The sequence below is a fragment of the Cyclopterus lumpus genome, chromosome 24 (assembly GCF_009769545.1).
Source record: "Cyclopterus lumpus isolate fCycLum1 chromosome 24, fCycLum1.pri, whole genome shotgun sequence".
NCBI classification, from domain to species: Eukaryota; Metazoa; Chordata; class Actinopteri; order Perciformes; family Cyclopteridae; genus Cyclopterus; species Cyclopterus lumpus.
In genome coordinates, this window is record NC_046989.1 from 21,259,852 (window position 1) to 21,286,092 (window position 26,241).

The 26,241-nt window shown below is 42.9% G+C and overlaps 1 protein-coding gene across 5 annotated transcripts in view; it reads left to right on the forward strand.

Annotated features, from left to right (window-relative positions):
• cd2ap (CD2-associated protein) overlaps nt 1–26,241 on the forward strand; it is a 57,017-nt gene that overhangs the window by 29,066 nt on the left and 1,710 nt on the right. For 4 of the 5 annotated variants that reach the window (XM_034526956.1, XM_034526960.1, XM_034526958.1 and 1 more), the window contains 13 exons: nt 1,208–1,389; nt 3,900–3,987; nt 4,322–4,416; nt 5,825–5,923; nt 6,752–6,805; nt 8,942–8,978; nt 11,143–11,205; nt 16,679–16,829; nt 16,925–17,034; nt 21,269–21,384; nt 22,002–22,088; nt 24,707–24,885; nt 25,931–26,241. The exon at nt 25,931–26,241 is cut by the window's right edge and continues 1,710 nt beyond it. In XM_034526956.1, coding sequence (XP_034382847.1) covers nt 1,208–1,389; nt 3,900–3,987; nt 4,322–4,416; nt 5,825–5,923; nt 6,752–6,805; nt 8,942–8,978; nt 11,143–11,205; nt 16,679–16,829; nt 16,925–17,034; nt 21,269–21,384; nt 22,002–22,088; nt 24,707–24,885; nt 25,931–26,051 — 1,382 coding nt within the window. In that variant the 3' untranslated portion in view covers nt 26,052–26,241. The remainder of the gene's footprint in view (nt 1–1,207; nt 1,390–3,899; nt 3,988–4,321; nt 4,417–5,824; nt 5,924–6,751; nt 6,806–8,941; nt 8,979–11,142; nt 11,206–16,678; nt 16,830–16,924; nt 17,035–21,268; nt 21,385–22,001; nt 22,089–24,706; nt 24,886–25,930) is intronic. The other variant, XM_034526957.1, reaches the window with a different exon arrangement.

The following is a 26,241-nucleotide window of genomic DNA, read 5'->3' on the forward strand; positions in this document are numbered from 1 at the left end:
ATGTCTTCGCATATGCAACAATGCGAGGACATGTTACGTCGTGTCAAATGGGATAGATGTTCCCCAACGTGCATCTGCTTTTCATCTCCTCATGTGTTGGTGTAGATATTACGTTTTTATGAATGAATATTGTCATTCATATATTTAAGAATGGTGTAATGTAACTGGTTTCTACACAAACAGGATTCTAGCATTTTCTGGTGGCTGAAAGGGGAGTAACGTGTATTTTCCAAGACCGATCATGCATCCTGTCCCACAGATCCAAGTTGGCAAGCTGTAAACACTGAATTTAAAACCATAACCAGCATGTTCGATGTTCAGAATTGATATTTCAACGGGGGTCTTAAGTTCTACAGAGATCCTGTGGTTCAGTTTAACACGTGACTGTGTTAACTGGCAACTTTCAGACAAATGCATCTGCAATTGCTTGTAGTTGACAGGCGGCAACCACCGGTTCTGATGGGGGTGTTAAAGCTGCATTCTCTCTACTGACCACCAGGGGGCGACTCCTCTGGTTGTATAGAAGTCTATGCTTCATGTGTTAAAGCTGCATTCTCTCTCCTGACCACCAGGGGGCGACTCCTCTGGTTGTATAGAAGTCTATATAAATGACTCTACTTCTCTTGATTTATTCCCTCAGTAAACATTGTAAACATTAGTTTTTGGTCTCAATCTCTAGTTTCAAGTCTTCTTCAATACAGAATGATGTTCATTTAGTAAATTATGGTCATTTAGAGTCAAACAGACCATAAAGCGGCTTTAGGGCGGGCTTACTGTGATTGACAGGTTTCTACCGCTTCAAGACCCTCAATCCAAATATGGTAACATTTGTGCGAAAAGCCAAGATGACAACGGCCAAATCACCAAACTCAAGGCTTCTAAACGTCAGTCCACAAACCAATGGGTGACGTCACGGCGATAGTGACAACGATCGTAACTTAATGTTGGATACTACACAAAGATGAGAAGATGTATCTGACACGGATTGAAGGCTGTTACAAGGACACCTGCATGTTACGGTCTTACTTTGAACAGCTGCCATCACGACGAGCAACCACGGGCGGGGTCACGTTTAAACCGAGACGCCGGCGGCCTCTTTGGCTGTTTAAGGTGTTTGTAGCAGCCGTTTTTTAAACGAAATTAAAGGCAGAGCGGTAAAAATGTGATTACGGTAATCCCCAACCACCGGCGTGTCTCTCCCCCGCAGATGGAAGTGGAATGGAAGGCGCCGGCGCCCCCCCCGCGTCCCCGCAGCCCGCCTCAGGGAACGCAGTCATCGCTCAGCCCAAGAAGGTCCGAGGCGTCGGCTTCGGAGACATTTTCCGGGAAGGGTCGGTCAAGCTAAAGGTCCGGCTGCCGAGCCCCGAAACGGAGGAGAGGAAGGAGAGAGTAAGTGGGCCGCGGCCGCGGAACATGCAGCATAACGTGCAACATGGTGCCAACTCACCGGTGTGACTGAAAACAAGCCGCTCATCCAGTGGCATCGACCATCATGGAAAAGAAATGTGTTGCAGCTGAATATCCTTTTTTAAACTTTGTTAGAATGTTATCTAATAAGAGTACAATTTGGACAAAGGGACGATAAATCTCCTGAAAAACGTCCACTACTAAATAACACATGTATGTGTTTTTCTTTTTCCTTTTTTTTAAACGCTTCAATTACTTTGAAATAAGATATGTAGGAAGATATCACTTCAATTGTATGAGGCATCTCCATTTATTATTATTTTTAGTTTTGTATTTAATGATTATTCTTGAAATCACTGAGTTCAGCATGATCGCAATCAGTTAATATAATTCGTATAAACTCCGTAATCGTATGCGCATGCAGAATGCATGAGAATACCTAATGTAAATCCAATCTCAGCCTCCTCCCGCCTCAGTGCTACTACCTTTCCCCCACGTCGGCACGTCACATGCGCGAGTGCGTTTTTTATTTGTTATTTATTATTTTATTTGTTTGACTTGGCTGTTTGCCGCCTGCACTGGAGGAACACACCCAGAGTCATGTGACCTGTTTGTTGTGAGTACACTTGCTTCGCTGCCGTCGGCACGTGTTCAGTGGGTAATACCCCTCACACGGCCACACACAGTGTAGAGGTAACTACAGGAACAAAACACTTTGGATTGTGTTTGTTGTGTTTATGCAATCTCAACATTATAAATACAAGGAAGATATATTGGGATCAATGGTGTTGATGTTAAAGGGATAGTTTGCATGTAGATGGAGCTTCAGTTCAAGTTGATGCTATGTTTAGAATATGTGCACCGGTTTACCGTGCTGTCGAACAGCTAGAACGCTTACGTTTGCCTCCAGGCAGCTGAGGCCAAAGCCAGAACATATATATAATCTATATAAGCCTAATCAATAAACTATAGATATGCTCACGGACTGTCGGTGTAACCGGCAAAGATGGCATAAACCAACCTCCACAATGCCGAGGAGGGATTGTAATTATCTGTAAACTCATATTCATAGACTACTTTATTGCCTTTATAAAAGTCCTGTAAAGAAACAAGTCAAGTATTAAATGCATTGTAAAGAACCAAAAGTTTAATATCCTGTAAACTATTTGATTTGGCTACAAAATATTTACTCTTATACATTTTTAGGACTTCTAAAAACGCATTGTCCTCCTTTGTCTAATCCCTAGACGTGTGAAAAGTGTTTTTATCAGTGAGCCGTTTGTCACAGTCACGGGTTCACCGCGGCCCTCTGTGTTCCTTCAAAGTAAAATGTAATAAGTCATATTTTGTTTTCAATTGAGGCAATGAGGATCACAAAGATGGGCAGGTGGACTTCAGTCTGACAGCAAGGCCATGCAGTGATACAACACACTGTACACCTAAACTGATATAGATCCTGTTAGGTGTGTGGAATACCTCCACAGCGGTACGTTGCTCTGCTTCCGTACTGTTGCTACTGTGGAGACGTACCTCCATATAACTATCCGTGGCAAATAATAACACCGGCTCGCTGCTCGTTCAGCACGAAGCTCCGCTCTGACGCTCTTCCCTTGCTCTCGCTCCTCTCGACGCTTTCCTTCACCACTAACACGGCTTGCTCTGCTCCTCGCATGGCGCTCTCACCCCCCAAAGCGACCTCCATTTGGCCTCAATCCTCCTGCGGTGCCACACAAAGCATCCTGGTCTTGACTTTTTCTGTTTATCTGAAAAGTCTTGTTACTTTTAGCAGGTTGATACTCTGCTTTCATTTCCATGTAGTTTTTTTAAAATGTGTTACTATCCTGTGACTAATCATTACTTCCGAGCTGTAAAGTCAGACTTTAAGGTGGAAGCCTTCTGTGTTTCACGGTTTGCTGTCTTTCTGTAGTTCTTCTTTGCATGTATTCCATCGTAAAAGGACGCGTCCAGTATTATGTATACTGTAGCTTCCCTGTGGTGTACATTTATGTATTCAAGACAACAGTCTTGAATACATAAAAAGTTTTTTCCCACGTAGGTTAAGCTACAGACACAGTTCATATACATCCTCAGGAATTTAGTCATTTATTTTGTATTTCTGGTTCCAAGTTCTCAAAGTCTATGGATTTTTAAAAATCTATTTGTTCAGATGTCCTGAAAAAATTGTCCACATAAGCGTTAGATATTTTCACGTTTTTGTTCTACGATATAACATAAGACCGTAAATGCCCCTCAGTTATTTGACCACACGGTAGGACAAGGGAGTGTACATACGACGTGGACTCACCAGAAAAGGATTCTGCTGGACCCGCCCCATTAAGCCCCCCCCCCAAAAAAAAGAAATAATTAACAGCATTTTTCACACACACACACACACACACATTTACACTCAACGTCACGGAGTCACGTGACTCCACTCCCGGTGTTCAGACATCCACTCATCATTTCCATCTGTATGGTTTGCTTCATTTTAGCCAATCCCATCATTACCATCCGCTGCAAAGCCCGCCCATCCCAACATGACAGACTCGCAGAGAGCAGACGGAGACGGCAAAGCCAAAGGTAAAGCACCGTGAAAGTCCTGCAGAGGATGCTTTGACATGTGGAGGAGTGTATTTACTGTCACCGGTTCCTTGTTGGGGGGTGGGGGTGAGTTGGTTCTCTTGGTCCTGTTTACTTCTAACGTGGGCGTGCTAGCTCTGTTAGCCTTCTTAGCATCTGTCATTAGTTAAACGCTCCAATGCGTAGTTTGGATATGAGGAAACGTCCCGTATTCAGACTGTATTGATGTAAACCTCGTGTGTTTGTGTTCATCTAATACGCTCCGTTTCGTAACCTTGTGTGCTTTCGGTCCACAAATCTTTGCTGAGACCCCATTATTTCTTTTTCTCCTCAGCAAAAGAGTACTGTAAGGTCAAGTTTGCTTTCGAGGCGACTAATGAGGACGAGCTGACTTTCAAGGAGGGCGATATCCTCCACATCCTTAGCAAGGTAAGTGCTAACTGCTTCATGCATGAAGTGTGTTAAAGGAAAACCTCACTGCTTGGGGGGGTTTATTCCAGCTATTGGGGTTCAACCGTGCCACCTGCCCAATCAACTGGGGTGAACACTTTCCTCGATGGCAGCGACATCTAGAGTTCAAGCTAAAAATCTAAAAAAAGTCCAATGCACATGCAGTGCAATTTATTAGAAACAGGCTCGAGCCATATTCTAGTAAAAAAAAAGTTGATCCACGCGGTTCCTTTAAAGAGATGGGCAGCGGTCGGCCTGAGGTTCCTAAATCGGCCACCCTTGAGTTAGATGGATCATTTCAGATTTTATAAATGAACAGAAGATGAAGGCGCTGATCATCTGTTTACATGGATCGTGGTCCATGCCTACTACTAATTATTCATACATTGTCATATTCATGTAATGTGTTTATGTAACTCTGTTCATCTGGTCACATGACATCTATTCATCTGTCCATCCAGGGAGAGGGATCCTCCTCTGTTGCTCTCCTGAAGGTTTCTTCACTTTTTTCCCTGTCAAAGGTTATTTTTGGGGAGTTTTTCCTGATCCGATGTGAGGTCAAAGGTCAGGGATGTCGTATGTGTACAGATTGTAAAGCCCTCTGAGGAAAATTGTGATTTTGGGCTCTACAAAAGAAACTAAATTGAATTGAATCATAAAAAGCATTATTCTAAAACAAACCCCTTTTGAAAGTAGTAAACACAAACAAACCAGTGTTACAACTCATCGATGCAGCACTGCATGTCTTCTGTCATATTTGTCGAGGCGTTTATAAGTCATGTGAAACGCATCAGTTCTGTCCCACTGTGAGTGCCTCAAGGCTTTAAGGAAATTACCCACAATTCATAGCAACGTGACGGTAAACGTAGGGTTGCGGGTGGAAGCGTGGAGACATCAGAAATAAAATGTAAACCCTAAGAGGACGACGCGCGGGTGTTGAGCCCACATTATGTTTCCACTGAAAGAATGGGCCCAGCTGCCTATGACCTCATGTGGAGGTATGATGACCTGACTCTGGGTTGTGAGGAGAGGTGGCTCCTTCAGCTGCCTATGACCTCATGTGGAGGTATGATGACCTGACTCTGGGTTGTGAGGAGAGGTGGCTCCTTCAGCTGCCTATGACCTCATGTGGAGGTATGATGACCTGACTCTGGGTTGTGAGGAGAGGTGGCTGCCCCACTGACACTGGAGTAGAACGCTACCACCATCTAGTGGAGACAGAAGAGAAGTGTTGGTCTTTTTTCTACAGAGTGACTTTTGAACAGTGCTTTGTGAAGTTTCATGTATTTTCTTTAGAATCTGCCTCTTGTGCAACGTAAAGCAATAGAAGGCCTGTTGGAGAGAAAGTAACTTTTTTTTAAAACATTTAATTTTGGATCTGTGACAGGACACAGGAGAGCCCGGCTGGTGGCGAGGGGAGATCGGGGGCAGAGATGGCGTCTTCCCGGACAACTTTGTAGACCTGGTGTCTGAAGCAGAGAAAGAGGTGAGCTCAGAGAAAGAAAGTTTGTTGTTGTTATTGTTTTTAAAGCAAAACTACTGAACACATTCTAAAGTTCAAGCTTCTCAAATGTGAGGATTTGCTGTTTTTCTTTAATTTTAGGATCATATTTGGGTTTTGGCCTGTTGGTTGTACCAAAAAAAGCATTTAAATGAAGTGTGAAGTTGTGATGTGCCTGTCACAGTCATTTTTAGAATGTAACCCTTGAAAGGCCATGTATATATATATATATATATATATATATATATATATAGATATATGTATGTGTGTGTGTGTGTGTGTGTGTGTATGTATGTATGTATATGTATATATATATGTGTGTGTGTATATATATATATGTATATATGTATGTATGTATATGTATATATATATGTGTTTGTATATATATATATGTATATATATGTATATATATATATATACATATATATATATATATGTATATATATATATATATATACATATATATATATATATGAATATCTTGTAATGATAATAACAATAAAGTGTAACCTGTGAAAAACTAAGTTCAAATATTTGGCAATAAGAGTTTTACTGTTTTGTACACTGCATATCTTTTTAAAACAACAATAACGCGCAACCTTTGCTACACTAAACTAGTGCAGATATGTGTGTGAGGCATCAGGTTGTATCAGTATTAGTGGCTGCAATGAGCCGGCTTTCCACTACAAGTCTTTTAAAAACCGGGTTGCAGGCTTGATACGGACACCAGCTAACAAGTAGCTGCAGAGAGGCTGTGTACATACAGTGTGTTCCACACACAGATGGCTTGATTTACTTGTGTCCGTGTTTCAGATGCCCACGTCGAGAGGCTCGGTGAGATCGTCTTCCAAGCAGGACTCAGAAGAGGTAAGCCGGCAGCGATCGGTTCCCCTGAAAGGGACGCTGGAGACGTTTTGAAGTTTAACTCTTAGCGGATGGTGATTCCTTTGACAAAAGGTCTGTCTACCCACATCTGTCTGTCGGAGATGGTTTTTATTTATGTGGACGGCGCCTCAGTTACCATGAGCATCACAACGACCACCGGACCGCATCATCCACTTCTGGTGTCTCTTTAAAAGAAACATCTGCACATATCATTAAAGATGGTCACTCTTTGGTTTGTTCAAAGTTTTCAAGTACAGCCGTGAAATACCCCAAATACATAACCGGCCTCAAGAAGAATGAATCCATCAGCATGAGAATCAGTTCTCAATGGCTTTGGCTTGGATGAGAACATTCGTACAAGTTGGACACAGAGGATTTTGTGAGACCTGAGCAGGTGGACCTCGGACTCTCGGGGGTGTCAAAGTGATGACGCCTAGACTACTGGAAGTCCCTCTTGGAAGGTCTACCTGCTAGGGCCATCCGACCTCTGCAGCTCACCCAGAATGTAGCAGTCTTTAACCTAAATTATATATATATAGATAGTCGTGTCACGGGCTGTCCCTAGGGCCGCCTGGCAGTGCAAGAGAGTGTGAAAAACAGGCCCAATCAGAAGGTTTAAACTGAAGGTTTATTGTTCCCTGCCAAAGGCAACTCAGGAGATTCATTTAAACCAAAATCAAAAAGAGCCCATAAATAAACATAAAGCGTCCCGGAGGAGAAAGTATTTACTTAAACAAAAAAACGTAACAAATCAAAGTCCAGGTTACGGGATCCTCCTCCTCCTCCTCGTGGTCCGGGGCCGTCCTTTTCTGTCCTGCTTGTCCAGCTCCTCCTCTCCTCCATGTGTGCTCCACACTCTCCTTTATGAGGCTTCCCAGCCTCAATTAGGTGTCTTAAGCACCTGCAGCTGGGTGAGTGGTGAGGCAGTCTGGGAGATGTAGTGTCATCCATGGCGGCCATTTTGCGGGGTGGCCGCTGATCCTGAGTGGGGATGTAGCGCCCCTCCACTACCTGTCCCCTGGTGATGCCACAATATATACAAATAAAGAGTATACTTTTACCTTTGGTACGGCAAGTATATTTTGATGCTAATACTTTAACTGAAGTAACATTTTGAATGCAGTCTTATTGAATAAATGAATCACATTGGTTGTGGAAATTTGAATGATGATGATAAAAAAAAAAGTTACAGAAAGTCCGGTCATGGCTTTTTAGATTTGAGAGGAGTCCATGACTGCGTCCCGATAGTCTGGCCCGGTTCGTGGCCTTTACCGTTTGAAGGGGCTCGTCGTACGGGACCACAGTCCCCAGTAATGCAGTCGTGTAAACCCGCGTCTGAAAACCTGTCGAGGTGGAGCAGAAGAGCCCCGAGCTTTGGGGAACGCCGCCCGTGGTTACGCTCAGACGTGTAATTACAAGCCGACAACAAAGTGGCTTCGGTCCTTCGAATAGGAATCATACCAAGTACACGTCTGCTCCAGCCCTCCTCCTGTGATGGACCGCGTCGGAGGGCTGTGCCGAGATTTGATAACGCAATGGAAATAAGTGCACGTCCTCACTTTGACACCCCCGCTAGATGCACATGCTGACTGAGGCTCCATCCACACAAACACGTTTTCCTTTTCAAAACGAAAACCATCTCCGTCCTCTCGGCGTTTCAGCATCTTTTTCGACGACAAAATGCACATAGCATAAAGAGCGACAAGAAAAGACCACAAACGAGAAAAGACCACAAACGAGAAAAGACCACAAACGAGAAAAGACCACGAAGCAAAAAGCAGCCAACGCTCTGGAGGAATCTGATCCAGCTCTTGAAGTGGAGACTCTTCCCCTCTTAAGCTGCTGCTGCCATGGTGCCTGACTCCACATTGTTATTATTGAGTACTCAAACAGCAAAGCTGTGGTATTACAGGCTGGGAAGTCAACAGCCCAAGGCCTTACAGTACATGATATGATATGCCCCTTTGTTGTATTCGTAGAAATAATGTTGAACTCTCCAACCATTAATTATTTGTCCCTCCGGCTTTTTATTTCTGCAATTGAGAGAACAGATGTGAGTCACTGTGACCTCTTTTTTATATTTCTTTCTCTTTCTCCCTCACCCCCTCTTCCTGTCAGAAGCCGAAGAAGCCACCTCCACCGTCAAAGAGCATAGGTAAGTAACACCTCACCAGCTCACTGGGGAGTGAGAGAAAATGGTGCGACTTGATTAGTGCAGCGGTTCTCCAGCAAAAGCTCACTTGACACTGACTGCGTGGACCTTTTTTATTCTGCTTCAGAGTGCAGAGCCCCAACAGGATCCAACCACCAGGCCAGGACTCGGTACTTGATCAAGTACTGAGTCCCATTGAAATTATTTTCTCGCAGGTTGAAAAAAGGTGTTTGTTGTTGTAATTCTCATTTCAGCCACAAGTGTCTGAATTGCACCATTATACCACATTCTGAATGGGACCAAAAAGCAGCCAATGGCAGTTTAGAGCCAATGTAAACACACGTTTAACCAAAAAAAAGACGTGACGGTGACGTCACATTTAGCTGCTAACACAAGACCTTGTGTTTAGAGTCCATGGAGAAATCTAAAACTCTCGCTTTAGTCCTGATTAGAACATGGAGTAGTGTGTTGCACCTCAGCCTCTTGTGGCAGAAACAAGTATTACAACAACACAATTAAATGAAATGGAAAGGTTTGAGCACCGTGACACGTTGTTACTGATGGCATCAACATGTGTGTTTCATCACGTCCGCTCAGCAGTGCTGTGTTGGTTTGAGGAGGTAGTGGAGTGCTAAACATTCAAATGGGTTGTTATAGTAACCAGATGTCCAATCTGAAGGCCAGTGTCGGAATAGAAAGGATACATGAAGCGGGGGAAATGTAAACATTGTGCATGCGGGCGGTTTACCAGGAGAAGGGAGAACGTACGTATGTGGAGGTCAACGAAGACTTCTCCTTCACAGAAAGAGACCAAGCAGGAAATGGATATGTTCAACTTTCCAGAACATACATCTGAACATTGGATAACGCCTGGTTAAAAACATCTTCATTTTGTTGACATCATTGCCATCATTGCCAAATCATTTTGTTGAGTCAAAGGTTTTTAACTAAGGGAATTTTTTTACCATATCTTTTTATCTCTAGAACATTTTGTCAACAGCCATTAGACAAATTAAAAAAATGTCTTTGTGTTTTTGGGAATTAAATGTTCTACAAATCAGGCTATGAATAATATGTGAATGAAGCCCTATGTAAAAACCTGAAAAGGGTCCAAATGTTAACTAATAGATATATCACCATGAATCTTTCCCAGTTGGTTACTGACACCAAGACAATTGTCTTTTTATTACAAGTGTTCTGAAATGTGATGTTTACATATGCAAATGAGGCTTTATCTAATGGTAGCTGTTGTTGAGGAGAAATCTAGAAGAAGACAAGAAGAAGTGTCTTAGAAGCAAAATAAACAGAGCCTCTGGCCTTGTAGCAGCACGGCGCTCCTTATCGCCACCGAGGTCTGCAGTGTGCAGAATCCACGCTTCATCGCTTTCCTGTCTGCACAGGAAGTCTGAGCGCGAGCGTTAGCATTCACAACCTCCCCACCGCTGCATTGTGGTGTGCGTCTCTGAATCTATGATTGTGTGAGTGCACGCAGCCATACATGCACAGTACAGTGTGGGCCAGAGAGAGATGCATACTGTGTGTGTGTGTGTGTGTACTGTATCACAGTGCCGGGTAGAGTGTGTGTGTGTGTGTGTGTATGTATGTAACTGTATCACAGTGCCGGGTAGAGTGTGTGTGTGTGTGTGTGTGTGTGTGTGTGTGTGTGTGTGTATGTAACTATCACAGTGCCTGGTAGAGTGTGTGTGTGTGTGTGTGTGTGTGTGTGTGTACTGTATCACAGTGCCTTGTAGTGTGTGTGTGTGTGTGTGTGTGTCTGTGTGTGTATATGTAACTATCACAGTGCCTGGTAGTGTGTGTGTGTACTGTATCACAGTGCCTTGTAGAGTGTGTGTGTGTGTGTGTATGTAACTATCACAGTGCCTGGTAGAGTGCGTGTGTGTGTGTTTGTGTACTGTATCACAGTGCCTTGTAGAGTGTGTGTGTGTGTGTATGTAACTATCACAGTGCCTGGTAGAGTGCGTGTGTGTGTGTTTGTGTACTGTATCACAGTGCCTTGTAGAGTGTGTGTGTGTGTGTGTGTGTGTGTATGTAACTATCACAGTGCCTGGTAGTGTGTGTGTGTGTGTGTGTGTGTGTGTGGTGAGAGTCGTGAGTCTTGAATCAGTCGGGTTGGATCAGACTGGACCATGTTTTTTTTTATTTCTAGCTCCCAGGCCGGAGGTTCCCAGCGCCGACAAGAAGCCTCACCCCGTCAGGCCCGAGGACCGAGGTAGGACTGTCGTCTTCACTCTTTTTCGTTCTTCAACGGTTCTGTTCTCTCGTTTCCTCAACGGCGTTCGGACCTTTGCACTGCACATTAACAGCTTTGATCTTTTTAAATTTAAAACAAGAACACGCTCTTCCTCCAGCGCTCGTGACCTGATGGTGGAACACTTGACCAGGAGCTTATTTCCTTTTTAATCCAACTGTACCGTCCTCCCCTGTGACTTGTTACCCGGTGGTGGAGGAGGTAGTGGTTTGGTAGAACCGTGTCCCTTGTGACTAATTGATTGTCAATACCAGTTCATCAATGAAGTTAGCTCAAACTATTTTATATCAGAAAGCAACCGCTGATTCTGAATAGAAGTATATGCTTCATGCATTCACTCTACTGACCACCAGGGGGCGACGACTCTGGTTGTATACTTCTTTTTTTAAATTTTTAAATGTAACTATTTATTTTGCAGGGACAATGCACACTAATCAACAGTAGGACTGTAAGTGAGCCAGAGCTAGCCAGAGAGGCTAATTTCCATCTGCTGTCCCTGGCCAGATGTTTGTAAGGCAGCATAAAATAACAAAATCTCAAAATAAAATGGAAATAAAATTCATACCAACCAATACACAGCAAAAAGAAAGGGTACAACAATACAACAATAGAGTACATCAATAGACCAGAGACATAACGGGCTGCAGCATGCATCAGGCAGAACAAACCCAGCTACAATACAACATACACATAAAAAACAAATGCACATATAGGCGAAACAAGCATCAGGACAGACAGCACATCAATGACTGCACACCTGATTGGCAACAAGCCATTCCTTCAGGTTATGCTTGAACGTGTTGTACGTGTTGTGTGCACGTATGTGTGGTGGCAGAGCATCGAGTGACCTGCCTTCACTGAGAATGTACATTTGCTAAACAAGCTTGACCTATATGAAATGACACAATCACCTCTTGTAGCAGATCTAGTGAGTCTGCTGCTTTGACTGCTTTGTTTAACAAATTCACTAAGTGGGGGCGGAGCCATACCATTTAAAATGTTAAAAACCAGACACACATCAGTGAATTTAATGATGTTCTCCCAACTCAGGATATTGCAGTGATGGTGGCTGGTATTTTTATGGCTTGCTTATGGAGAATGTGAATAGATTTTAATGTTGTGCTGTTGGCTTGTGCCCAGCTTGTTAAGCAGTAGGTCAGATGGGGGACAATCGTTGCATTAAAATACAATTTTGCAGCCCGCATGGTTAAACAGTGTCTTATATGTCTAAAATTCATGAGATTAAATTTCAAGACTTTTGTCACATGGTTTACCTGTTTTTTAAAAGAGAGATTAGAATCAATAAAAATACCTAAATATTTAAAATCTGACACTACCTGTAGCCTCTCACCAGCAACATAAACGTCTGGCTCCGGTGACACTTTGCAAGCCCTCTTTGTGAAGAACATACAAACAGTCTTTTTAACATTCAGATGAAGGCAGGAATTTGCAAGCCATTTAGTGACATTAGTCATTGTGGACGTGAGTTTGAGTGCAGCTTGTTCTTTGTTCTTTGCATGCACATACATCACTGTAGTGTCAGCATACATTTGAATATCACACCCATCGCAGACGTCCGGCAAATCATTAATGTATAAACTGAATAAAAGGGGTCCCAAAATAGAACCCTGGGGTACTGCTACTACCCCCCCCCCCCTTTATCCATTTTAAGTTTCACTTTCTCTAAGAGGAAGCAGTTGGCTGTTTCAGTCGAATGATTGGCCCTGTAACCAAACTGCATAGAATGGAGCTGATATGGAGAGCTGTTGAGATGTTTAGTAAGTTGCTCTGCAACACATTTCTCAGCAATTTTGGAAACAGCAGGAAGAATGCTGATCGGCCGATAATTGGAGACATCGGTTGAATCTCCTGACTTAAAAATGGGCGTTACTATGGCTGATTTCCATCCTTTTGGGAACACACATTGCCTGAGAGAGTTATTCACAATGTTTGTGATTGGGTGAGCGAGTGTGCCTTTGTGTTTCTTTAGAAAAATATTGTCAATTCCATAAACATCTTTGGCCCTTGAGTTCTTGAGTGAGCCTAGAACTCTGGTGACAGTAGATTCAGTGACATCTTGAATAGAGAAGCATGGCTGATCTTCATTAACTGGTATAGGATCAAGTTTACCAATACTGGAGCTTTGAATTAAAGCCTCCACTGAGTTGTTTAAGTATGAATTAAAAGTTGTACAAATTACAACTTCATCTTGTGTAAGGCCCCCGTTCACTTTAATTTTAAGTTGCTTCCTTGAATTGCTGCTATCTTTGTCTGTTAACTTCTTTAGATTATCCCATATCATTTTAGAATTACCTCCTGCTTCATCAATGATTTTAATTTAAAAAAGTAGCCTTTAGTAGTTCTTTTGTTACAAGGTTTCTCAGCATTATGAATTTATGCCTATCATTTCCTAATTTAGACTTGAGTGCCAGTTTTAACGCATTGTAAATGTGTGATCACGTGTTAAAGCTGCATTCTCTCTCCTGACCACCAGGGGGCGTCTCCTCTGGTTGTATAGAAGTCTATATAAATGACTCTACTTCTCTTGATGTATTCCCTCAGTAAACATTGTAAACATGAGTTTATGGTTCAATCTCTAGTTTCAAGTATTCTTCAACACAGCATGACGTTCATTTAGAGTCAAACAGACCATAAACATAAAGTAGGCTATGCTTTAGGGCGGGGCTTATTGTGATTGATTGCGTTTCTCGTATCACTTCCTGTTGAAAAAACAAAAACACAGCGACCGCCAAAAACCAAGATGACGACAGTTCAAAGTGCCGAAGCCGAGGCTTCCAACTCTTTCTCCATAAACCAACGGGTCACGGTGACGAGGTCTACGAGTCCTGGCTTTATGAACAGTTGGTTCATTTAGTCCAGTCTAGTATATCCAATGTAGCATCAACAGGCAATATACAATGCTTGAGTAAATAATTCTTTCCACCACGGTCAGCCCTCTATTTGGTTTCTTTCTTTCTTTCCTCCACGTCTACATAGTGTGGGAATCGTCTCCTAACTCAAGACACCGTAGCGTTCACGCGCTTCCTCTCCGCGCTTCACGCCATGGCTTTAGCTTCGTGTGACTCCAGTAATGCTCTTTACAATACAGGCCAAATTGTTCCTCGTCATTGGTTCTTTGTCTTTTGCTATCTAGCTTTTTCCGTGTTTTTACTGTCTTTAATTATTTGATCGGATTCTTTTTATTTATTAAATTTTTTTTTATCTAAAGAATTGGAATAATGTTATTGTGGCATTTCCAATATAAAACCAACGTAGTCATAACGGATATAACGTATGAAATCAATGCAGATACCAACAACACAAAAAAAGCAAAAAGCTGCAATAAATATGAGTGCAAAATTCTACTTGACTCAACTTAATCTGGTATGGATGGATATAAATATAAGTGCATTTAACCAAACACCTTGAGGTCAGTTGTTATGTAATCGCATCACATGTTGTGGCGAGCTCCGTCAAATCGTTCTTTGTAAGGAGACGATTGTGCTGTCAACACAGTTTCATTCTTACTGCGCAGCGCACAGGAAATGAGCGCTGTGTGTGAGGTCTTATATACGGTACATAGTGAGGACCATAACCTGTTTTTAACCAACCGAGTGGGGACATTTTAGAAAGTGAGGACATTTCTTCGAAAGCTTGTTTGAGGGTTCAGACCTGGTTTTGAGGTCCAGGGTTAGGGTTAGAGACTCGGGAATGCATTATGTCAATGGGGTCCTCAGCAAGATAGAAGTCGACATGTTTATAAACAATAATGATTTTGAATTTTCATATGATCATTTAATAAGACAATTAAATTAAAGAAGGCAAATATTGTGAGGTTGTGGTTACTGACTAATTATATCTCATCATACAATTCCTTTTTTCAGCTTTAATTTCGTCAGTCAAGAACTTTCAGCAACCTTGAGGGATATTTTAATTTGATTTGATATTCACAGCAGAGAGACTCCTGATGGTTTAACCCTTTAGCCACTAGTCCTCATTGCCAGCTTGTGATTCTTATTACCCGTAATGTTCAACTTGCACCCTCGGGGATGTCAGTTAACATCACTCATTTCAGCCCCTGCTAGGCCCCACTTTCACATGCAAATGTGATCATGAAGCATTTAGAGCATAACAATCAGTTATAGATGCGTTGTGACAATAATGAACTGAGCTGCATCAACTCTTGAATAAAGAAAAAGACAGATGTGTTCTGGCCTCGTCAGGAGTTCATCCAAGTGGTAAAGTCATTCTGAACATTTTTGTTTGTTTACTGGTGTGTCACGTCAGAAATCTGTATTTGTATTTGTTTTAGTGAATGAACAGATTTCAGAGCGCAAGTGATGAATCAATTCAGTCAAACAGTGATTGCAAGGCTATGTCTGTCTGATATTACGATTTTTACGGTAGTGCACGTTCGTTTCTTTGCATCAGTTTTAGGTCTTGTCCTCTCTTCTTTTGGGATGTTATGGCATTTTAATTAGTCTCTAAAAAGTGCACAGAACACTATCCGTGAACAAAGCATATTCCTCTTACTGGTCTATGTGACTACATGGAGCATCATTTACTAAATGAACATCATGCTGTATTGAAGACTTAAAACTAGAGATTGAGACCATAAACTCATGTTTACTGAGGGAATAAATCAATAGAGAAGTAGAGTCATTTATATATACTTCTATACAACCAGAGGAGTCTCCCCCTGGTGGTCAGGAGAGAGAATGAAGCTTTAACACATGAAGCATATACTTCTATACAACCAGAGGAGTCTCCCCCTGGTGGTCAGGAGAGAAAATGAAGCTTTAACACATGAAGCATAGCCTTCTATACAACCAGAGGAGTCGCCCCCTTGTGGTCAGGAGAGAGAATGCAGCTTTAACACATGAAGCATAGACTTCTATACAACCAGAGGAGTCGCCCCCTGGTGGTCAAAAGAGAGAATGCAGCTTTACCACATGAAGCATGGACTTCTATACAACCAGAGGAGTCGCCCCCTGGTGGTCAGTAGAGAGAATGCAGCTTTAGACCCTTCTGCATCGGCTTCACTCAGCAGAACCAGAGGACGCCTGACTAGAATCCAACTCTTCTTCACTTCCCCGGAGTCGAGCAGAGGCACACACTCACGATCGCCTCGCTCAAAACAACGAAACCGTGCTGATGACGAGGCGTTAACCTGAGGACAAACTTTACAGGCAGATAAGCTTGTCGAACATCAATTTGTCCTGCACTAAAACAAATGGTCTTCTTGAAACTCTTGAATGATTTGCCTCGGTCTCCTGTGCGTCATGGTCTAGTTGATTGAAGGAAGGTGAAATCTAGACGGTTTCAATCTTCCACAACGATGTTCTCCATATGTGTACAATGTCTCCTCTCAGCCTCATTGTTTCTCTTTATTATTCACAGTTTTACGAACATCAACTCTTTTTTCTGTTTTTAGTTGACAGGCCCGTGCCAGATCACAGACCATCCAAGCCCGCGGCGCCAGTGGTCCCGCCCAAGAAGCCGGTGCCCCCTCCCGGGAAAGGCAGGCCGGGAGGTTTCCTCCCGAAGAGGCCGGACAAGCCTCTCACTCCCTCGCCGAACCTCAAGTGAGTTGTCATGGCCAGCATCTGCTTGCGTGTTTCTGTCTGCATGAAGGTACTCTGGGGAGTCCAGTCAGTTCATCTCCCCTCTTTATCTGCAGGCACAATGGAGAGGGGCCTCCCGCACGACCAAAGTCCGACTTGGAGCCGTTATTGCCCACCAAGCCCAAAACGCTGTCTGGGGACTGGGGGGAGAAGTCCTCGGATATGGGTACGTACATATCCAGATGTCAAAGTCCTGAATAATGGAGGTCTCTTAATGTCGGACTCTTGATTATTTTAACTGAAGTGGAATGTTCCACGAGTGAGACGGAATGAATTTTCTTCACACTTTGAACTCTGGAGTAGTTTCTTTTTTTGAAGCCCAAAAGCGGTTCATAGATTAGTTCCCCAGATGACATTTACTGAAACAACAAGCAGCACTTGTGTGCGACGGTTCGCAGGCGGACTTCTAGGAATTCCAGGCCTCGCATAACCAACATTAACAACAAATAATCATTAACATTCGTGACTTCAGCAGACATGTGGGTGACTGTGGCTCAGTGGTGAGCAGGGTCGTCCTTCAATCAGAGAATCAGCGGTTCGATCCCCTGTTCCGCTTGGCCATGTCCATGTGTTCTTGGGCAAGGCACTTAACCTCAAATTGCTCTTGTAGCTGTTCTACGTTGTCTGACTGTGTGAATGTTAGTTAGTCCTGATGTGCAGGTGGAACCGTAGCCCCTCCTATCGGTGTATGAATGGGTGTGAATGGGTGAATGATGTCAAGTGGTGTTAAAGCTCTTTGAGTGGTCGGAAGTAAACAAGCATGAAGGTCCATTTACCATCTACCCAGATCTGCCCCTTGCAGCTAGTATATACTGCTACTATCACCAGTGCTACTATTACTACTACTGCTACTATTACTACTACTGCTACTATTACTACTACTGCTACTATTACCACTGATACTACTATTACTACTGCTACTATTACTACTACTGCTACTATTACTACTGTTACTATTACTACTGTTACTATTACTACTGCTACTATTACCACTGCTACTATTACTGCTACTATTACCACTGATACTACTATTACTACTGCTACTATTACTACTGTTACTATTACTACGACTGCTACTATTACTACTGCTACTATTACTACTGCTACTATTACTATTACTATTACTACTGATACTATTACTATGACTGATACTATTACTGCTACTATTACTACTGATACTATTACTATTACTATTACTACTGATACTATTACCACTGATACTATTACTACTTCTACTATTACTACTGATACTATTACTATTACTATTACTACTGATACTATTACCACTGATACTATTACTACTTCTACTATTACTACTGATACTATTACTACGACTGCTACTGATCATATTACTGATACTATTACTACTGATACTTTTATTACCACTGTTACTATTACTACTGTTACTATTACTACGACTGCTACTGCTACTATTACTGATACTATGCTACGATTAATACTGCTACTATTACTATTGCTACTAGTAATACTGTTACTATTACTATTAAGTGCTAATATTCCTACTGCTACTATTACCACTAATACTATTACTACTGCTACTATTACTACTCTTACTATTACCACTGCTATTATTACTACTGCTACTATTACCACTGATACTATTACTACTGTTACTATTACTATTACTGCTACTATTACTACTGCTACTATTACCACTGATACTATTACTACGACTGATACTATTACTGCTATTATTACTACTGATACTATTATCACTGATACTATTACTACTGATACTATTACCACTGCTACTATTACTATTGCTACTACTACTACTAATGTTACTATTACCACTGCTACTACTGTTACTATTACAAGTGCTACTATTACTACTGCTACTATTACTACAGTTACTATTGCTACTATTACTACTTTTACTATTACTACTTCTGCTATTACTACTGTTACTATTACTACTACTGTTACTATTACCACTAATACTATTACTACTGCTACTATTACCACTAATACTATTACTACTGTTACTATTACTACTGCTACTATTACTACTACTGTTACTATTACCACTAATACTATTACTACTGCTACTATTACCACTGATACTATTACTACTGCTACTATTACTATTACTATTACTGCTACTATTACTACTACTGATACTATTACTACTACTGCTACTATTACCACTGATACTATTACTACTGCTACTATTACTACTACTGCTACTATTACTATTACTGCTACTATTACTACGACTGATACTATTACTGCTACTATTTCCACTGATACTATTACCACTGATACTATTACTACTACTGCTACTATTACTACTACTGCTACTATTACTATTACTGCTACTATTACTACTACTGATACTATTACTACTGATACTATTACTACTACTAATACTATTTATGTTGTAACATGCAGCTGAGTGGTAGATTGTTTGATTCTTGTGGTTTTTTTTGTGAATTCTTGACCATAATAACATTTTTTTTTTAAATAACTAGCTTCATAAATTACCAAATGATGATATTTTTATTTTTAGCTAACCACTTGGCAGTACCTTTGTGGCCCACTAGGTGGCGCTCTGATTAACTGGGCTCAGTTTAGATCCAGAAGGCTCACTTTCTGTGGAAATTGGGTTGGACCGGAAGATATCAGTCAGCCAACCTGATTCACACAACGATGTCCTTCCCAGAAGAGCTCTGGAGGTTTATGGCTTTTTGCCAGTTACACCATCGTCTTTGGGCATATCCTTCGTGGTCTTTTTGATTTTTCACAGTTCATGTTGTTTGTACACCCTCTGGCGTTTTGGGTATAAATGGCTCCCTATGAGCACGGACCCGTCTGCGAAGACACCAAGAATATAAACAACGCTTTGTACTCTACGATCAGAATCCAAAGAACTCAACTATGAGGGTGGAACTCAAACAGGCAGTTTACAATGAACACCTTGTACTTTATTTTTAAAAGAAAATAATAGTATCATGAGTTCTCCACAGCTGGAGACCCTCCCTTCCTCCACAACTCCTGTTTTTACATCAGACATCTCTATTATACAGGCACTCTAGGTTACCTTTCCCATTTACAAAGATCTATTTGTAACAAAGTGGTTTATTTGTTTACTTAAGAGTCGATTATTTGCCACAAAGTATGGAAAATCTTTACAAGATATTTAATAACCGATGATAAAAACAAGAACGGACTTAGTTAAAAGTATCATGAGCCCATCAAAGTCGTCCTGTGAAATGGATTGAACTGATTTAAGAGCTGTAGTTTGTAACAGTTCAAGGACACTTCCCTCATGAAGTGTTCCTTCTCACCCTTAACACGTTGTCAATCAGCAGTTTGCAGCTGTCAGTTTTGTACATTTTGAGTTGTGCATCAATATGCAAATGTGCCTTCAATACAACTTCACAGTTAGGAGCGAGAGAGAAATGATGAAAGAAAGGCAGTGGCGATGGAACTGAACAGGGGGAGACGTAATTGAAAAGATTAATAGTTTTGAGATTGGAGGAGAGAAGAGCGGGGGGGTCCGTAGACAAGATGACTAGGATGGATTTAATGGAGCCGAGCTCAATGTTTTGTTGTTTTTTTCCCATCGGAGAGTTCTCTGTTTCCTCCAGGTTACAGAGGCGATGAGGAACTGCTAAAACGCCACATTGCTCACCAGAAGGCAGTCTCTCTCACACACACTCACACACACACTCACGCACACAAACTCACACACACACACGAAACTCCAATCTCTGCCTGCCGTCCCATGCGTTGCTGTGAAGCTGTAAAGTGCTGTTACACGACCACCGCTGACTTGTGATTGACTCTCTCTGTCCTCATGTTGCCGTTTAAATGCAGACCGTGAATCCTCTATTTCCATCCACTCTTTCCTAAATCTCCCTGTTTAGAGTTACTTCCCACGGTTTATTAATTTACACCTACCTGTTTTCTGATCTGCACACATTTTCACTTCCTGTTGATGCAAACTCAACACGTCTTTTAAGTCTTTCTGTTGCGCTAAATTTATCTTGTTAAAAGTCTTGTTTCAATTCATTTACATTTTCGTTTCATTTAGCTGAAGCTTTTTTATCCATTCCATTCACACTGTAGACGAGGCTAGCAGAGCCGGGGATCGAACTGCCGATCCTCTGGTTGAAAGACGGACTCCTCCCCAGAGATCTCGCAAGCTACACTATGGGAAACTCTTAAAGCATACCTCTGTGGGAAAATCATAGCTTATTCCTCTCCTATCAAGAAACGGAACAACTACAAACTGATCCTGGATATGCTCATTCCCCGACCTGCAGTTTAAAGGCTGGAGGCCCAGTTTGCTGCCCGAGCTGTTCCCGACCATTTGAATTGAATGAGATGAGCTTGTGAGTTACTCATTGTTTGCCTCCCCCATCTATTCCCAACAGATCTGATGAGTTTTGACGAGTTGTCGTCTACCTCGGAGAAGCTCTCTCACCCCACTGCTAACAGACCAAAGATGCCTGGCAGGAGGCTGCCCGCCCAGTTTGGCGGAGGACAATCGGTGAGCCCACAAGCACCAGCCCGACCATGACGGTGGTCTCCTACACGTTTAGGATAAGCCAAATGTTGGTAATCGTGATAACACCACAGTTATAATTCAACAAGACCATCAAGTTAATATTTTTTGCAGATGGATCTCTAGTATTCAAAGAAAGCTATTAAAAAAGTTTAATTTCTCAGATTGGATCAACAGGTTATGAAGGTTAATAAGGCTACCATTAAAAACGGTCTATCAACTAGACCACAAATAGGATATTACATATCAGATATGGGTTTTTCTTCTGAAATGGATGTAGCACTCAATTGATTTTCCTTTCACTCTGAGGTCCCTCGACTCTACGGTACCCATCACAGCCTTTCACTCAATTGCCCTCTGTCACGCTCACTCTCATCCACACACACACACACACACACACACGCACACAAAAGCAGCCCCCGCCGCACACAGGTCATCCCACTGCAGCCTCGTCTTTCAGGCCAGTCACACTTCACTCTCAGCATCACTCGGCTGCACTTTGTCCAAACGACGGTGTGAGAGTAGCTGTCGGACGTCACCGGGGATCGGCACGAGCCTCTCAGGAAGCTGAGCACTTCTAATCTAATGTTCTTCCCTCGCAGCCCACCAAGGAGCTGAGCGTGGAGAAGTCCTTCAGGTTCGATGAGGAGGATGCTGCTGCCAAACCAAAGCTGACTGAAACCAGAAAGGTAACTAAGAGCGCCACCTTTCACCAGATGACAAACACTGCAAATCGTACGACAGCCATTAAATGGTAACCTTAACGCCCCTTTTTGTGTATATATACATGTTAAATATCATATGTCTAATATCATATTACGTAGAACTCAATGTGTGTCGAGTTTTCTCAGTATTGTTTGTTGTGTCCCAAATCTTTACAATTGCAATATAAGCAAGCTGATAGTGGATATATTAGCAGAAGAAGAAGAAGAATTGTTGTGTTTTTTCCCGTGAGCTAGGTAGCAGGTCCTTCACAGACCTGTAAAGAGAGACTTGGGTGCAAAACTGTGGTACCGCCCAAAGTCACAAATTATTCCCAGAGGGCTTTACAATCTGTACACATGTGACATCCTCTTTCCCAAGACTTCACATCGGATCAGGAAAAACTCCCTTTAAACTGGGAGAAATAGGGAAGAAACCTTCAGGAGAGCAACAGAGGAGGATCCCTCTCCCCGGATGGACAGAAAGTTACATAAACACATTACATGAATATGACAATGTATGAATGGAACTCCAATCCATGAAACAGAAGGAGGTAGAGAGGAGGGGGGGGGCGGCGCATCAGCAGGGCCAACGCGGGAGGCCGGTTCACCAGCATCAGACACCTCCAGGTCCAATGGACCCTATGAGACGTGAAGTCACAACGACTCCGGGGAGGAAGCAGAGTTAATAAGGTGCAATGGAGAGATGTAAATTCATCCATAAGGAGAGAGAAGAGGAGATAGGTGCTCAGTGTATCCTAAAACATCCCCCAGCAGCCTATAAGCCTATAGCAGCATATCAAGGGGCTGGACCAGGGCAAACCTGATTCAGCCCTAACTATAAGCACTATCAAACAGGAAAGTCTTAAGTCTATTCTTGAATGAGGTGACTGTGTCTGCCTCCCGGACTGAAAGTGGAAGCTGGTTCCATAAAAGAGGAGCTTGATAACTGAAGGCTCTGGCTCCCATCCTACTTTTTAGGACTCTAGGAACCACAAGTAGCTCCGCATTTAGTGAGCGCAGCTCTCTAGTGGGGCAATATGGTACTACAAGCTCCTTAAGATATGATGGTGCATCACCAATCAAGGCTTTGTAGGTGAGGAGAAGAATTTTAAATGTGATTCTTGATTTTACAGGGAGCCAGTGCAGAGCAGCTAATACAGGAGTCATGTGATCTCTTTTCTTAGTTTTTGTGAGTACACGAGCTGCAGCATTCTGGATCAACTGGAGGGATTTAAGAGACTTATTAGAGCAGCCTGATAATAAGGAGTTGTAGTAATCTAGTCTGGAAGTAACAAACGCGTGAACCAGCTTTTCTGCATCTTTTTGGGACAAGATGAAAAAAGAAGAAATAGTTAGTTGCAAGCATGGAGCCCAGCTTCATGTACAATATATCAACCTCATGAAAGACAAGCCGGTTGATTGGCATCTCTCCGACAGGAAGTGAACGTGGGGAGGACCGCCACCTGCCATTCAGCCTGCAGTTCATTAATTGCCTCAGATGCTATCTAATCTGCATCGGTCTTAGTCAGGCCAAGACCAATTAGACCCGGCTGTTCAGCTCGGGGGGTTGGTGTGTGTGTGTGTCTGTGTGTGTGTGTGTGTCTGTGTGTGTGTGTGTGTGTGTGTGTGTGTGTGTGTGTGTGTGTGTGTGTGTGTGTGTGTGTGTGTGTGTGTGTGTGTGTGTGTGTGTGTGTGTGTGTGTGTGTGTGTGTGTGTGTGTGTGTGTGTGTGGGTGTGGGGGTGTGGGTGTGGGTGTGGGTGTGTGTGTGTGTGGGTGGGGTTCACTGCGGGATAGGGTCATTCAAGGACAGCTTCACCTGCAATCGTTGTTTACGATGACATTCTGTAGATGCAGACACATTTTAATGAAGGATGAAAACCAGAAATGCACGATTGCGGGTGCTTCTTTTAAAGGTGACTGGCGTATTTCATCAAGGATACGTTTGTGTGTCTTGAAGCCACAGTCGCCTGTATGTTGAGAGCTCTAGCGGTCACTAGTCATTCCTCCTCTCCATACCTAAAGGATCCCTTTTCTTATTATTAGAACAAGCCATAACTCTTTCTGACTGATCAGAGAATTTAATCCAAAAAAGGTTCCTTATCTTATTTATAAGTTCACCACATACAGACAGCAGGGCATTTGAGCCTCTGGAGACGCCTCAATAAGCCGAGCGCTCTAGTATCCGGGAAGTCAGCGCAGACATTGTTATTTCTGTCCCGAGAGACAGACGTGATAAAAGCATCGACTGAGAATGTTCGGTTAGTGATGACAGGTTTATGCACTGTAGCCCAACTATATCCCCTTCTTTCCAGTTTTCTTTCAAAGGTGAATGCTAGTCTGAGAGTGCAGTGAAACTAAGAAATGAAGTCAAAGATGTGGGAACAATGTGAAGGGGTCTGATGAATCCTAAGTCACCCACATGCTGTGTATTCCTGACATTGTGACCTTTGAAGAAAGGGTCATAGGGGTCAAATCATCAACAGTTGCCTAGTGACAAGCTCTGCACAAAGGATCACTGAACAATTTGACGAGTCTGAAAATGAACCCGCGCAGTCTGTCTCACGTCCTTGTATTTTCCCTCCTTATGTTTGCCCTTCCACAGCCTTCCACAAACTCCTTATCCCAGTCACCGGCACCCCTCCGGCCCGCCGAGGCCAAGCCGAGCCCCGAGAGCAGCAGGGCCCGGCTGGAGCCCGACGAGGCCAACGCCCAGCTGGACGAGCTGCGCAGCCAGATGAAGGAGCTGCTGATGTCCGTGGAGCTGCTCAAGGCCCAGCAAATGTAATGCTGCCCAGTGTTGATGAGAACAGGGCTTATGGAGCTTTGTTCCCATCTTTGTTGGATTTCAAGAACTCATTGATTATACGATCACAGTTTGCAGCCCTTTCCCTCAAAGGCCCCTTGCCTGCGCTTGGATTTGTTCTGCTTCTGCTTAAACTGCATGCATGCATTCAGATTTGCTGCCCTGCAGCTTCATCGCTTCTCCTCACACCTCACTGAAATGCTCCTCTGCGCTATGATTAACAAATAAAAAGAATGTAGCCTATGCAAGCACCCTGCTGACAAAAAGCTGCCTCCATATACATCATCTGCCAGCCAATAGACCCTTTTACAGCTGACGCCATCAAAAATATGCCCCAGCCGTCCCGTAGAGCTAGCAAGCAATACTAGCATCAAAATGTCTGCTCAGAACCAATATTACAAACAGCAACTCAAGTTCATCAGATTTCAGTTTGGCTGGCGACTTGCAGCATAAATGCGTCTGCGCTTGCTCGTAGTAACTGAGGTCCATGGTTGGTGTAGATAATAAACACAGATGAGTATGTTTTTGATATTGGTTGAAGGTTTTTACGAGGTCACCTAAATGTTCAGTTGCTGTTTTCAACACCGGTCTCCCTTTTAACCCAAAATGTGTTTCAATGGGTCTCAAACCAGGAGAGGGCGGGCGCTATGCATTTTAGGAGTGCAGTTAAATGTCATGATTTGCAGCTGACTCCATCAACTCTACTAAATACCCAAACTGGTTTTCAGACGAGGAAAAGTGGTTTGGGGGTTTAGTTGCTCTTGAAGAAGTCCGCTATACGGCTCATTACAAATGCATCCAATATGTCACGAGCAGTGCTTCATGGTGATACTCAGAACGGCATGATTGTAATTGACATTTAGCTCTGTGGGTGGATCTTCATCTCAGTGGGTTTCAAAGGAAACCATTTGTGCTCGGTTTCTTTTTTACACCAAAGAACACACAGCAGTCATCATGCGTGTGAACCTTTTGTGTACATGCTGCACTACACTAATGTGTGTGTGTGTGTGTGTGTGTTTCCAGGAAAGAGATAGCGGAGCTACGAGGAGAGCTGGATGAGGAGAGGCTGAAGCGTGTGGCTCTGCAGGTAACATTGATCGCCATAGCAACACGCGCTGGGCTGTCGACATGCGTCACTCATTAGTTGAGCCCAGTATTGATAAGAAAAAGAAGAAAGGCAATGACTGGAATGCACATTGAACGTAATGCAATGTGCCCACAGTGGTGAGAGTGATTGACAGGTGGCCAAAGACACGGTAGCTTAGCATTACACGCCCAGGGTGAGCGTCCCTGGTTCAGTGCTCACACCTTCCCTAACGGTGTCTTCGTAGCAA